At 35.0% G+C, this 15,922-nt stretch overlaps 1 protein-coding gene across 3 annotated transcripts in view; it reads left to right on the top strand.

Moving 5' to 3' along the window:
* The window catches only part of LOC131035058 (2-dehydro-3-deoxyphosphooctonate aldolase 1), a 172,793-nt gene that overhangs the window by 10,953 nt on the left and 145,918 nt on the right, over window positions 1-15,922 (top strand). Inside the window, exons 4-5 of one of the 3 annotated variants that reach the window (XM_057966678.2) lie at window positions 7,399-7,464; window positions 14,473-14,538. In XM_057966678.2, the coding sequence (XP_057822661.2) occupies window positions 7,399-7,464; window positions 14,473-14,538 (132 nt within the window). The remainder of the gene's footprint in view (window positions 1-7,398; window positions 7,465-14,472; window positions 14,539-15,922) is intronic. The other 2 variants (XM_057966679.2, XM_057966680.2) reach the window with 2 other exon arrangements.

Raw genomic sequence — 15,922 nt, 5'->3', positions numbered from 1 at the left:
ATCCAAGCTCTCAAGGCTAGAGGACAAATAGTGGATTACAGGTTACTGCTAATATAAGTTCAACTCTTGGAAGTCATTTTGAATCCAAACTAACTTGTGTCCAGCAGTACCAATACCTTGGTGCTCAGCTTCGGTAATTGAGCATGCAATAATTGCTTGATTTTTACTCTGCTAAACAACTGCTCCAAGACTCAAGTGCTAGAGAAATCTGGAAGTGGACTTTCCTACAATCTACACTATCCACCCAATCTCAATCGTTGAACCATTTAAAGGGCTATTATCTGCACTCTATTCACCACCAAGATAACATGTATTCTAAATTACAGCCAAAATTTAAAGGGTTATTATATGAGGTTTCCTTGGATCTGGGATAAATTTGGAGACTAAATCAACAACATAAGCAATACTGGGTCAAGTATGTTTCAGGTAGAAAAAGGTTGCCTACTAACTGTTGAAATTGATGAGAGAAATTTTAAAGTGTTTGTGGAGGACCATAATATGAAGAGAAAAATACAGGCAAGTGACCATAGCAATTCAGAATTGTTGAAAAGAGAAACACTTGAATGTGTATGAAATTTGTACAACTTTGCAATTCATGCAACATTGCTGAGAAGTCAATCATGATGGAGCACATTTATCAGGCCAGTAAAGCCTTGCAAATAATAAATTACACAGAGCCTTGTGCATTGAAGTAGTGGTAGAAGAGAGATTCAATCATGGTTAAATTTGGTATGTGGGGTCTGAAATTACACACAAACTGTCAAAATAGGAGAAACAGAATACAGTCAAGTGAATGTAGCAGTTCAGAATTGGTGAAGAGGGAAACAGTAGAATATCTATGAAACTCAAGAATAACCATCTAATTTGTTGAACATTGCCAAGGAATCAATAATGCTGTATCACATCCATCAGGCCAGAAAAGCCTCTGAAATATATAGTATAAGATAGACAGAACTAGATGTTTTGGAGTAGTACTAAAAGACAGATTCAATCAGCAGATATTCATAGTTAAACTTTTGTATGTGGGGTCAGAAAATACATGCGTTATCCTGCAAATTCTGGGGAAGCAAAAAGTATGGGTTAAAATATCTAAAGTAGACAGTCTGATCACTACCATTAGGCATGTGCACATAGATGCAGTGTGGGTTTCATGAGTATTATATTGGACATCAAATGATAATGTGCTATTCCTGATGAGAGATCATAATAATGGAGATGAGTGGTCTGCAAATGTTTGAGATAATTTCTGATATTAAAAACCTTAGTCCAAGGGATTTTCTGAGTTGTAGAATTTGAAATGCATTGCTAGGTCAAAGAAACTTAGAAATGGAGATTCGTGTCATCAGAAGTCAGAGTTGGGGTAGATAGTAAAGAAAATTGCTAAGTTTTAGTCCCAACATTGGATATTGGACTTTGGAAGTGGGGAGAAATGATCATGTGCGGAAATGTCAAAATCCAAGCTCCATCAGATCCAAAGAGGAGCAAGACCAAGCCGTTTAAAGGTTAGTGTTTCATCAGGATATAACCCTAGGGTTGTTGTCATCCTGGGTGTCCTGGGGAAGGGTGGACAGGTATTCCCTTTCATCCCCATTCTTTTATAGTTTAATTTTTTAATTTAATTTTTGTTCTTTTGAATTTTAATTTTATTATTATTTACCATTAAATTCTATTCCAAAGTGGGGACATTACAGGCATACCAGGAATGTCCCTGAAAAAGGGTGTGTTTTAGGTAACCTGGGGATGCCCCGTGTCCTGATGTTCTCTAGACACTTGAGGTATGCCCCAAAGGATCTAAACCATTTGGTGCATGGAAATAAAAAGAAATAAATTTAATTTTAAAAAGAGATCAAAAGACCTTTTCTTAAATGACTTTCTGTATTTTTATATCAGAAAACACTATAAACAGAATTCTTGAGCAGTTGTAAAGGAGGGCAATCTGATGAGTTCCTTGACATTTTATGGTTCATTTGGACTTTTGTGAATTTATCAACAGCCTTAAATCATATCCCATAGGGATGAAAATAATGAAAGTATATCGCATAGGTGTGAAATAATGGTTACCAGGCTAGTGAAACCTTTTGAAACCTATGTTCCGCCGAGTTTTGGGCATGGGGATGGCAGGATGTGTTTCCAGTATGGTTGTACTTTTGGGCCATTTTTTAGGGGATTTCAGGGGACGGCTGTTATAGGGGAATTTAAAAAAATATAGAGAAATTTCGAATATGCATATCATAACATTGATAAAGCATTCATCATAGACATTGTAGAAGATTAATACATAACATCAGACTTGAATTGAGATTTCACATGAGAATCGACAAACAAATTAACAAAATTCAAATGCTTTCATTGTCAATGTGCATATATATTATATTAGAATTATAACAAAAAAGCTCAAAGGCTCCAAGTATCAACTATGAAATGACATGAACTTGAAACAATAAACATAGAAGTCCATAATCAGCTGCCCATAATAATGAAATGATAGAACTAAGAAAATATATGGTTGTCCATAATCAGCTCTGGTAGGCTTAAGAGTCTAAATCAAAATCAGAACTCGAGTCTGAGTCACTGCTCCTTCTCTTGCTGCTCTTCTCCTTCTTTGCAAATCTGAAAATGAATGTCTTTTTCTTCTTTTTGGTTATTTTATGCTTATATTAGGTTTTGGTATTATCAAATGTGGTTTGGGGGTCCTTGTGTGCCCAGCCAGCCCTTTCTCAAATTAAAAAATATGTTTTTTTACTCTAGCTGTCCAAAAGTGGTCTGGGACAAAGGGACGGCCAAGGGACTTCTGGTCGTCCCCTACATCCTTGATCACTCCTAGAGCTGTCCCGGAAACGTTTCCGAACTCTACTCGGTTTGGGGACAGAGGGAACTTCTAAAAGCCGTCCCCATCCCTGTACCAGGGTACCATCCCTGGTACGGGAAGGGGGTACCTGAACAAGGGACTTCTGGTCGTCCTTAGATTAGGTTTTGGTATTGTCAAATGTGGTTTGGGGGTCCTTGTGGGCCCAGCCAGCCCTTTTTCAAATTAAAAAAATATGTTTTTTTAATCTAGCTGTCCAAAAGTGGCCTGGGACAAAGGGACGGCCAAGGGACTTCTGCTCGACGTGGTTTGGGGACATACAGGGAACTTGTAAAAGCCATCCCCATCCCCGTACTGTCCCTGGTACGGGAAGGGAGTACCTGAACAAGGGACTTCTGGTCGTCCTTAGATTAGGTTTTGGTATTGTCAAATGTGGCTTGGGGGTCCTTGTGGGCCCAGCCAGCCCTTTTTCAAATTAAAAAATATGTTTTTTTAGTCTAGCTGTCCAAAAGTGGCCTGGGACAATAGGACGGCCAAGGGACTTCTGGTCGTCCCCTACATCCTCAATCACTCCTAGAGGCGTCCCGGAAATGCTTCTGAACTTTATGTGGTTTGGGGACAGACAGGGAACTTCCAAAAACTGTCCCCATCCCCGTACCATCCTTGGTACGGGAAGGGGGTACCTGAACAAGGGACTTCTGGTCATCCTTAGATTAGGTTTTGGTATTGTCAAATGTGGTTTGGGGGTCCTTGTGGGCCCAGCCAGCCCTTTTTCAAATTAAAAAATATGTTTTTTTAATCTAGCTGTCCAAAAGTGGCCTGGGACAAAGGGATGGCCAAGGGACTTCTGGTCGTCCCCTACATCCTCGATCACTCCTAGAGGTGTCCCGGAAACGTTTCTGAACTCTACTCAGTTTGGGGACAGACAAGGAACTTCTAAAAGCCGTCCCCATCCCCGTACCATCCCTGGTACGGGAAGGGGGTTCCCATGGAATATAGTTTGAAACTTTAAATATAAAATTTCAATATTATTTTAAAACACTCACCCCCTAAAATTTAGAATGTTTTTTGCTGTCGCCAACATTCTGTTCCCATATCCTCCCATCCCTGAAGCTTGAAGAGACATTGCTTAAAAAACTTAGCTTTGGCTTAGCAGGATCTTTTTGGATTTCAATTATTTAGAGGCTTTAGAATTTTGAGGCTCTAGAGGAGAAAAATTAAGTAGAATAATATCAAATTATGAAGATACAAGGATTCAGTCAATTATAACAAATTCGGAATTTAGGTTTCTGAGAATTGCAGGGTTATTGGATGAAGTCCTATACTCCTGATTTTCCAAGGGCTTTGGGAATCAGGATAAAATGAAAAGTTTGATAATTTAGGAGTAAAAGTGTCAAGCATTTAAAGACAAAAAGTATCAATAGAAATGAAAATACCCATCAATGCCAAAACTACACTAGAATTAGAGAAAAATAATATTTTGGACAGAAACAAGTGTGGTCACAGCCAAGAACATATTTGAAACCATTGAAGTGGCTTCAGTAAGGAATATGAAGGAAGATAATTAATGATTGGACTACACATACAAATACAAATTCTTTTTTATGAAAGGTTGGTTCTGAACCAGAGAAGTTTGTGATGGCATAGGGTTTCAGAAATTGCACTAGAAGTTTCAAGTATAGGGTTTCAGAAACTACACTAGAATTAAAGAAGATTAATATTTTGGACTTAAACAGGTGCGGGCACAGCCACAAACATTTTTGAAGCCATTGAAGTAGCTTCACTCTTGGGTAAGGAATATAAAGGAAGATAAATAAAGATTGATCATGGGATGACAGACAAATACAAATTCTATTTAAGAAAGAAAGGTTGTGAATCGGAGAAGTTTGTGATAGCATAGGGTTTCAGAAACTACACAAGAATAAATGAATGATAATAATCTGGAAAGAAACCATTGAAGTAGCTTCACTCTTGGGTAAGGAATATTAATGAAGATAAGTAAAGATTGGACTACACTTACAAATACAAATTCTATATATGAAAGAAAGGTTTTGAACTAAAGAAATTTGCGATGGTATAGGGTTTCAAGCAATTACTGCAACAATCTTGTTAGAGATCAGAATGCTATAAAGAAGAATGCCCCTAAGATTTTGTGATAAAAACTGCTACGCTAATATAAAGCTGTACTGTAGGCATCTGTATTTGAATGTGGAGAATTCTGTTCCAGAACAAAAATTCTGTATACACATGAATGTTATCTTTTGTTATTCTATTACACAAGTTTTGTTAAAAAGCTAAGTTGCTGAATTGAGTACAAGTATGGGTACAGGTATGTAGGTATGGAAGAAAAAAAAGTATCAATGGTTCACCAAATGATTTCATATTTTCTTTTGTTTCCATCTTAAATAGCTTCTCAAAATATGGAAAAGTGTTAATGAAAGTGAGTATATAATTCAAACCCATTAGAGTTTCTTTATTCATTTAAACCACCACGCCACTAAGGACAAGCTGCAAAGCATTTGTGCCTTCTAAGATTTTCTACTATCAGCCTTCTTGTTGTGGTGCTTCCAAATAACATGATCTTGAAATATTTCATGTTTAAATGAAATAATGGGTAAAGCATGTAGGAGTTTATTTTGTACTTACAAATAACCTTTTAGTAGATTGCCATTTTGTACTAAGTTGGCTACTATCATACATAAAGTAATGTTAAGCAAAGCAAGCTGTTTATGTTTGCCAAATATTAATGTTTTCTTAGTTATGGTTGTGTTTGGCAATGTATGAGATCCATATTAATTTCATTATGTCTTGGTTGGGTTGTTGGCAATCGCAACTGCCACAATCGCCAGACATGCGTTTCTGGGGAACCCTCACATGCATTCTCCCTGGAATTCTGAATGTTATTTATGTACATTGCATGCATGTGAATGTGTTTGCTGTTCCAGATGCCTGTGCTGTTTCTCATTTCTGCATTGCCTATTTATCATATTAGAACTGTCATGTTATAATTGATGATTCTAGATAGGCAACCTACAAACCTTAGACCATGCCCAACTCTTCCTTTAATTGGAGTCTGTTATGTATAAGGTTACCAAATCACTCATACCATATTTGACTACCATCATCACTATGTGCAACATAAGCCTGAGAACCATAAGAGTAGGAGAGGGAAGTACGATTGCACTAAAAAGATTACATTCTAATTGCCTGGTTTACATAACTTGATGTGAGGGCTGGGAAGTTCTTATTGATATTGTTGATTAAGCATTTGTGTGGGAACAATTCTACACCTTTTCAACCATGTCCCTTTGCAACATAATCCAAGAATTAAACAGTTTCTTTTGAAAAGGTTCAGCTTGTACAAGTATGATAAGTACATTAAAATAGAGAGTGGTCTAGGCTGGGTTCAGATTCCAGTTTGGAATGAGCTTGGGTTTGGACAGCATGTTCCGGGCTTGGCGATTTGACCCAAGTATGTCTAAGATGTACTCAGGGTGAATGGCCTTGCCCCAAGACACTCCAAAGGTGAACCTAGGATGACCTTACAAACAAGTGTTTTCTAGAAACATGGACTTAAAAAAGAAGACATTTAATAAATCACACACACACAAAAAAAAAAAACTCATTGTAGCTAACCCAAAAAAATAGCCTTGAAGTCACTTACAACAGATAAAACCTAAACATAAACAAATTCCTAAACATAAACAAATTCCTACAGCCCACTCCCCACTCCCCATTCACCCAAAACTCATTTTCTGCTCATTACTCAGGGTTGCCAGATTTTAGAGTGTTCAAGCATCACGAAGGTGCTATTCCTATTCCTCAAGGACTGTTAGGTTTAAAGAACTTGTATCAAGGAGAATCACCATTCAAGCTAATTTAGTTTAGTTTTTGCAGTTTTTTAAAATTTCTTTCCAAGATTCACTTTTTTCTTTTTGAAAAACAATTAATTAATTATAATTGTTTGTCAATTTATTTTTTATTTTTAATTAGTAATGGTAGGCTAGGGTTACATTATTATTACTTTTTTTGCTAACTCTTTAACAAGTACTGGTAGCCATTATTATTGTTGACCATAGATGAGGACACTGTCAGATCAATAACATTAATGGATGTGACCAAGATTTAACAAGAAATGAATGATGTAATGGTAAGGTAACTACTAAATTGATCAGTATATATTAGAAGGAAAATGTCACAAGGATATGAATAGTGTTGAGTAATTGTTGCCATATTTGTTAATTTTAAAATTTGTTTTAGTTTAGTTTTCGCCTAAAATTTATTTCCTTGCTTCACTTTTCTCTTTTTGAAAACAATTAATTATTGATTTTCAATACCTTTTTCATTTTTTAAATAAGTAATGGTAGACTAGAATTACATTATTATTATTGACTATAGATGAGGACACTGCCAGATCAATAACATTAATGGATGTGATAAAGATTTAACAAGAAATAAATAATGTAATGGTAAGGTGATTATTAAATCGATCAGTATATATTAGGAGGAAAATGTCACATGGATATGAATAGTGTTGAGTAATTGTTGCCAGGTTTGTTAATTTTGAATTTCTTTCCTCTTTCTGTGTGCAGATATTAGAAAGGGTTAAGACCACCTTTGACTTGCCAATTGTGACAGATGTCCATGAAGCTTATCAGGTGACATAATTATCTTTAATTGATTTTTTTTATTTGGTTTGCATATTTGGAATAGTGTACAAACTTGATTTTCTTATGATGGTAGATGTTTGGTGTATGTATATTGAACAGTCTGTCTAGTTGACAGCTTGTTCAACTCTTTTCTCCTTAGGTTTTGAAAATATGTCTTTTTTCTATGGGAAATCAAAGCAAAATTAGAAACAAGAGATGCCTGACTTTTGGGATAACAATCATAATCTATAGGTTAGGCATGAGCAATAGGAATATAAAATTTATATGACTTCTGAATTTGAAATATTTATGAAATTGACAAAAAAACATTAATTGTTGTCAATGATAAAAATATTGCCACAATAAGTTTGTATCTCTGTGTGTCATTCAGTCTTTTTCTTTATCTATGTTAGTTCCCAAATTAGCTCAAGTCAAGAAGTATGCCAGCTCCTGCACATTTAAGGGAGAGTGGATTTTGTAAAATGATGTCTTTCTTTTAGTGTATGTTCCTGACAGAAGTTCCAAATATGAAAATTAACACAGTCAAGGCTGGAAGGTCCAATTAAGGACTATCAAACCTTGCAGAGAAATGAAACACTCAAACTTAACACACAATGAAATAACGCAAATTACACAGAGAATTGGATTTTACTGATTAAAAAAATAGCTTCAAGAGCTAGATACATGCTAGGCACAGCCTTTTGTTTACAAAATATATCCTAGGGATCTCAATATCCTGATTTGCTTTCTTCTCCGACTACTTGCCAACTAGCTGACTGTTCCAGAACTGCTGTAAATTGCTTCCCTAAAGTCATATCAGGCTTATCTTATATAGATGTAGAAATGATGTGCATTGGATGGAAATGTAGTACACCATCATAGATGAATGTGATAACGTAAATTACACAAAGAATTGACTTTTATTGATTTGATAAATAGCTTCAAGATCTTAGATACATGCTAAGCATCAGCCTTTGTTTACAAAATATATCTCAGGGATCTCAATTTCCTGATCTGCTTTCTCTCCAACTACTTGCCAACTAGCTGACTGTTCCTGAACTGCTGCTAACTGCTGCCCTCAAGTCATATAAGGCTTCTCTTATATCGATGCAGAAATGATGTGTATGGTTGGAAATGTAGTACACCATCATAGATGAACAATATAATCAACTGTTGGCCTTGGGAATGGGTACACCAACCTTAAGGTAGCATGTAGATTCACTGGTAAATTGGTAATGTGTAGAATCACTGTCTTTTATGTAGCTCAAGCTAGAAGTCTCTAAATTCAGTGCATTTCCATCTTGACCCCTCCTAGGACCCATAATGAAGTAGGCAACATTTGGAATTGCACAAGTTTCAAATACTTAGGGCATGGTTCAAACATGAATGTAGTGATCAAGATTGTGTGAAAATGGACTGGGACATGTAGGATACTTGATAGAGCTTATGTTCTAGACCGCAATACAAGATCTTTGAAATCTGTTCCTGCTTAACGCACTGAATGTTGAATGTGCCGGCTCTTATATGCATGAAGTTACTTTTACATATTGAATAGTCCAGTTAAGCTCCTCAAAATGCGTAATATGAATGTGGTGATCAAGATTGTGTGAAAATAGGCTGGGACATGTAGGATGCTTGATAGAACTTATGTTCTAGACTGCAATATAAGATTTTTAAAATTCGTTCCTGCATAACTAACTCATTGTTGAATGTGCCTACTATTACATATATGAAGTTTCAAGCTGACAAACATAAGTGCTGTGCGGTGCCAGAAACTTGACACACACTACCAAAACATTTGGAAAATTTAAAAAACACTTTGCAAAACAAACAAATGTCAAAGAATTTATATATTGTGCTTCTGGATTCAACCGTGTGGAATTTTTTGCATCAACGTTTCAAATCACATTCCATGATTCATCATCAGGATGATAGAGCTGCAAGGAGAAAAATCATCCTGATGATGAATCACGGAGTGTGATTCGAAACGTTGATGCAAAAATTTCTACACAGTTGAATCCAGAAGCACAATCTATAAATTTAGCATGGACTGTGGAAATTTTATCTCTCTAAATGTCAAAGAAGTTATTTTTGGTTGATGGAACATTGCTCTTACACTCTGGATGCTCCTACACCAAAAAATGAGTGGGGCAATGTGTCCTAAAATGTATATGGATAGAAATTTATGGTTGGAAAAATTGTCCCAGAGATAATGATAATTAAAACCTAAATATTATACCATATTTTTAACCAATGTCCAACTAGAAACATTTTATATCTGATCCTAAGTGATTTAATATCCATTTGTCAAATAGTTTTAACTTTTTTTTGATCTATGATGAATTTCCTGTCAGTCAGTCTCTTTGTTTATCTATGGGTTCTTGAACCCATCTATTATCTCATGCCCTCTGCCCAAGTCAAGAAGTATGCAGTCCTTGAAACCCTAAGAGGGACTGGATTTTGTAAATACATCTTTCTCCTAGGTTATGCTACCCAAAAAAGCATCAAATATGAAAATTGAACTGCTTGACAAATTCTAAAATGCATTATGGATAGAAATTCCTGTTTTGAAAATCTGGCCTTGAGAACATGGATTTTTTAAAACTTTATAATATACATATTCTTTTACCTTTTTTTTTAAACTTAAGAAAAAAAAGAGAAAAAGAAACATATTCTTTTACTTGTTGCAGATTTTGTCATTGGTATCAAAGGTTGGTTTCTAAAAAGAGAATTGGAATGAAATATCTTTAAGCTATTGATAATTCTTCAAATTTTGGTTGAGCTACTTGGCTGTCAACTCAAGCTGGTTGCTTGTCCACTTCACCTGCCAACTTGTCTATTTTCTTTTGACACATCATTGTTTGAATTTTCAAACTCACAGTGGCCTGAAGTTAATATTTATTTCAGATTCGACATTACGTGTATTTGGAGGTAAATGATTCTACACTATTCATATGATGCTTCATAAAACGTTTTTTTTCAGAAGGTTGAATATCAGTTTGAGGTATGCCGGCAAGGTTACAGGTCAGCGCATAATGAACTATTTTTAGAATACGTTATTGGCTTGTTTTTGGCAAATCGTGGTTCTATTTCTGAAGGTTGTGATTGTATATGTTTTGTGATGGCTTTGAAATGATCATTCCTATAACGCCTGGGTGAAGGCCTAAGTTTGAAACGATATCGGAACAGAAGAAATTGTTAGGCTGGTGAAGTTGTGTCGGATGAAGTGATGATATATATTATTATTCTTGAAGGTTGTGATGGTATCTTTAATTACTGTGAGCCTTAACGTTTTAAAAGATTGTCTACAGGATGGATACGGGAGTGAGGTGGTGTGGTATTTAAAATCAATTTGAATGAGACATGCTGTATGAAGTAATAATTGAATGCTGTTGACTTATGGGGAGCTATAGATATACTGGTTTGAGAGTTTTATTTAAAGTAATGATGTGGTGAAGTGTTTTGATTCAGCTAGTGAGTGGAAAATAAAATTTAAGATGTAGTAGTGGAAGAAATAAAATTAGAAGAAGTGACGGCAATAATATTGGGAGCGTGCAATAAGATCGTGACTTAGCATGTCTATGTCCTGAGTCTGACATGAGTATTAGCCTGGCCGTAAAATAGCAGGGGACTTGAGAATAATTTGAGATTACAGAAATAAAGGTTTGTGGTGGTCGATGCATTAATAAGTTATGCCTGCATGGTGTGTGCCATTACGTTTGAAGATTATGGTATTGTGTAGTTTGAAGATGAAAAAATCGCCAAAAAATCGTATGAATCGCGATTTATCGGGAGCAGAAAATCCAAATGATTTAATCTTAGAAAAAATCGGGAACGATTTTTATGGGAAAATCGCGTGTTTTTCAGCGAAAAATTTGGAAAAAGTCATGAGTAAATGCCAGAAAATCGTGTTTGGAAAAGTTATTTTGTTTTTGTTTAAAAACCCTAAAAAGGTCGCGTGATAGTTTATTTTGTTTCGACGTCAGGTGTAGGCGCACGGGAGGAAAAAATACGCCGTGATTTCGATTTCGATTTCTGTCTTTTGCGAATCTGCATAGTCGTAGACTACAACAACACCCCAGCGTTCCAAAGTCAAACTTCCTAAGTTTAACGGTTTGGAGAGTTTGACGTGAAATGGCAGATTTAAAATTTAGGTTTCATGGTTTGCAGAGTTTGACATGAACAACACATATGAATCTATTCCTACTTCCTATACTAAGTATTAGTATTGGTGATTGATTTTGTTTTTTTAAAACTATGTGAAGGTTTGAGTTTTCAAAATTGGTTCTTTATTGGGCAACAACGTCAAACACAACCATTAAAACATTAGATAAGAAGATGTAGCAAGAATATGTTAAGAAATTATATATTTTCAAATGTTCGATAAATTTGCCGATTTTTTCCCGATTCCCGATTTTAAAAAAAATTTCGGCCAAAAGATTTATTGCCGATCAAGATATTTACATCTTTGGAATTAGGTAAGGATTTTCAACGGTGACTTGAAGGAGGTTGTGTGCTACAAGTTTATAGCTGTGTAAAAGAAGTGGAGTACTTGCTGCAATCTAAAAGGATTAAAAACGGAGAGGTCAATTTTAAGAAAGCACTATGGAGGATTTCTGTATTCTGATTTCTGAGACTGTGTTATGTATTGCCTACAGCTGATTTGAGAGTGCTGATTATATGAAAGTATCCTTATGGAGTTCTTTAGCAGATTGGAAATCAGATTGATGAAGTTGTGAAACAAAGAGTCTTTTAAATTTAAAGTAGTTAAATATTCAAAAAAATAAGTTTCGAGGTTGGTGCCTCATATTTGGTGAAGTAGTTGCTTCACCAGTGTTGTTCGTGATTTAAGAAGAGTTGTGTAATGTCCCCACTTCTCTAGTTGCTATCCGGATATGTAGATTTGCCTGACATCCATCTCCACAGGCAAGTTCACAGTGTAAGGGGATGTTTGATTAGCCAAAGGAGACAACTACTTAGGCATATTTTGCTTTGGTGAGCCATTAATAATAAAACTTTATAATTTTATGTTATAAAGTTACTTTTTCTAAATTTAGAAAAAGTTAATAAAAGTAACTTATAATGTTACTATATGATTTAATAAGTAACTTTATTTAAAAAGTTACATGACCCTTTTCCCTAGGCAAGTAATAACTTAAAAGGTGGGCATTTAATCATGATGTAATAAACCTCTTGCTGGGCGTACTTCTTGAGGAAAGAAGATTCTTTTGGAATCTTAGAATGATGCCATGAAGGAGTTCGATTAGGTTTTGGAGGCTATTTCATTTTGGTTTGGCACTCATTTTTGGTATTCTTGGATTATTTTCTTCATCTTCATAGCTGGAGCTATTCTGCAAATTCAGATCTGCAGGTTTTGGTAAGGATTTGGGAACTAAATCTCCCATATTCTCACAAGTTGGACGTAGCCCCTACCTGATTTGGCACTATTTTAAGTAATTCAGGTCATTGGAGGACCAAATTGAGTGATTTATCAGCTGAGACAGAAAGGAAAGGGTTTGGACAGTAAGTATTGATCAGATTGGAGGGTTTTACAGCAAGTTTTCCTCCCCTAGATGCCAGCCATATCATTCCAGGGCCAGCCGTACCTTCCCTACTTGCCTGGAATTCATAAAAAAAATAAATTGAAGGGTTTTACTTGGGATTTTTTTTACAAATCTCATTGTCAGCAGTAGGAATAAAGATTGGAATCATTCTTTCAAGCTTATGATGTCACTGGAGAGAGATATGAGCAAATCAGTGGGGAAAATTGTCCATTTTCAGTGAAGTCTCCTGGGGGTTTGAAGGAAACAGCAACAATTTGGTCTATTTATGCTAGATTTGTTTTTGGTAATTATTTTCTAGAGGAAATAAACTCTTTGGAGTAGTTAGGACTCATTGGTAGCTCCAGTAGCAACACCTGAACTCATTTATGCTAATAAAGCAATCCTCCAGGCAAGGCGTTGGACCTGTGGTAGGCCAATTTTGGCACGTCTTTGGTGAATTCCATTGTTTATTGGCTTTTGATAATTGCTGTTACAAAATTCAGTCAATCTGAAATTTAATTTCAGTCATTAGTTTATGTTTATTATTGTCTTTCAATTGCATTGCTTAAATTCCAAAGCATACATACTTTGCAAAAACACAAAAAAAGTGAAAAACCACAAAACAAACAAACAAAACCAATTTCCTTTATCTCTGGTCAAAGAATACAAAATCAGAAAACTAATTTAGATTGCTACATTCCATAGTCGGCATCTTTCAAGTTGGTGCTCACTTTTGTAATCTGGGTTGGTTCCCAAGTTCAGCTGCTAGATTCTTTGTGTGCCGTGGCTTTTTACCCGAAAGGGTTTTCCACGAGAAATTTGGAGTTTGTGTTTTACTGTTTTCTGTTCCATGTTTTATGTGGTTTCATTTTAAAAGTTTAAAATACTGATTCACCCCCCCACCCTCTCTCAGTATTTTCTGTGTGCTTTTCATTACCAATAGCCTATAGATGTTTTATCCCCCACCCTTACGTGAATTTGAATTTCTGTCGCTCAGTCTCTGTTTACCTATGATGAAACTCTGTCAATCAGGTTCTTTGTTTATCTCTATTAGTTCCTGAATCCATGCACGCATCTCTTGTTATCTGCCCAAGTCAAGAAGTATGCACAGTCTTTGAACCCCAGGGGAATTGGATTTTTAAAAATGACATCTTTCTTTTAGTATATGATCCTGAAAAAAGCACCAAATATGAAAATTAATCAGTTCGATGAATTCTAGAATGTATTACGGATAGAAATTCATGTTTCAAAAATTTGGCCTAGGGATACTGAATTTATCAGATCTTTACAATATACATTTGTTTACAAACACCCCATTCTATTTAAAAAAAGAAGAAAGAAACATATTCACTACATATATTTTTGCACGCAATAGTTTTTTCATATTCTCAGGTTCTATTTAGGCAAAGATTTTCAAACATTCTATGGCTGTCTGTTTTCTATCGGTACGAGATGATAGTGTGCCATATTGTAGTCTGCGCATGGTGCTGGTGTCCGTGGCAGAGGATTCAAGCAAGTTACAGAAGCATCTTTATCACCTGTACTTTCTATTTTTGATGCTATAAAGTTGTTATAATTTGCATAGAAATAGATACTTCTATCAGTTTGTTACAGTTGGAAAAAAATATTGAAATTATATAAATTAGTTTCTTTTCAAGATTGTAATAACTTTTTTATAAAAAGAAAAAAATAGGTCTTTTAGTAACATTTGATTCATCCGAATGTAGTAGAAAGTTTGGTTCTCAGATAAATGCTTTTCTTTCGAAGAACTCAAGTTTCTATCTTATAGAAATCCTTATCAAAGCAGATCAAAAAAATGTCTTCTGTGAACAAAATGATGGTCCGAGTACAAATTACAATATACAATATGGATTGTGATTGCTTTCAGCATGTTCTCCTCTAAGTGGCTGTCAACAAAAGGAGGTGCCATTTGTCTTCTACATTGGAAATTTGAAGTTATTTGAAAATTGACAGCTCCTAAAATTCAATCAACTCCAAGAAATATCAATAAGGGAATAAACCTGTGATATTTTATCATCCATTGAACTCAAATGTTTGAACTAAACCTAAATGTGGCTAGTACTTAAAAGCTATTTGCATTGAACAAATAGGAATGGCTCTCTGCGATCTGTTTATGACTTAAGGTTTTGCAAGTTATTCTTAAAATACATTTAAGCATTAGAGGTGGTGCATGCAATGAAAAATACAAGATGGCAGATAGAGTTAAGTTTCTTAAGTGCTGGGTTGAAAATACAATAATAGATTAAAAAAGGCCAACTGTTTTACATAATTGTAAACTAAAGGCATCTTATTTCCACGATCCATAATATAACATATTACATAGTTAAACCCAAAAATATTCAATATATAATGATTATAAAGTGCAAAAGAAGAGTTAACTAATCAATAGTCACAATACTGAATTCAAATCCTTGAATGCTTTTTTTAATTTTTAAGAGATAAAATAAAGTGAAGTAAACTAGGAAATAAGCTAAACTGAAACAAGAAAGGAAAATTAAGTAAACAAAATAGAAAAAGAAGGAAAACCAAGTAAACTTAGTTTAAAAAAGGAAAACTAAGTAAACAGAGAGAGAATCCTAAACTAGGCAAACTAAACAAATACCAGTCTCCAAAGAAGACTTTGATGAAACTTCAAAAAAGATTCATAAACTATGAAATAAAGTTAAGATCTAAACTATTGACCAGCTAAGTCAGCAGATTCTGCGCAGAAAATTGAATGCAAATTATAGGTACTAATGAAAACTAGAAACCATAACACAGATTTTGAAGCCAAATTCAGATTCTATTCCCAACTGCATTGTAGACAAATATGGACACTAGTAATTTTTAAATCGCAATAGGGATTGTTCACCATAATAGTGTCATCACACATCTTATATGTGAATTTCATGAAAGTTAAATCC

This window comes from Cryptomeria japonica, chromosome 3 (assembly GCF_030272615.1).
Source record: "Cryptomeria japonica chromosome 3, Sugi_1.0, whole genome shotgun sequence".
NCBI lineage: Eukaryota > Viridiplantae > Streptophyta > Pinopsida > Cupressales > Cupressaceae > Cryptomeria > Cryptomeria japonica.
Note: the sequence above shows the minus strand (reverse complement) of the source record. Positions and strands in the feature narration are given on the sequence as shown.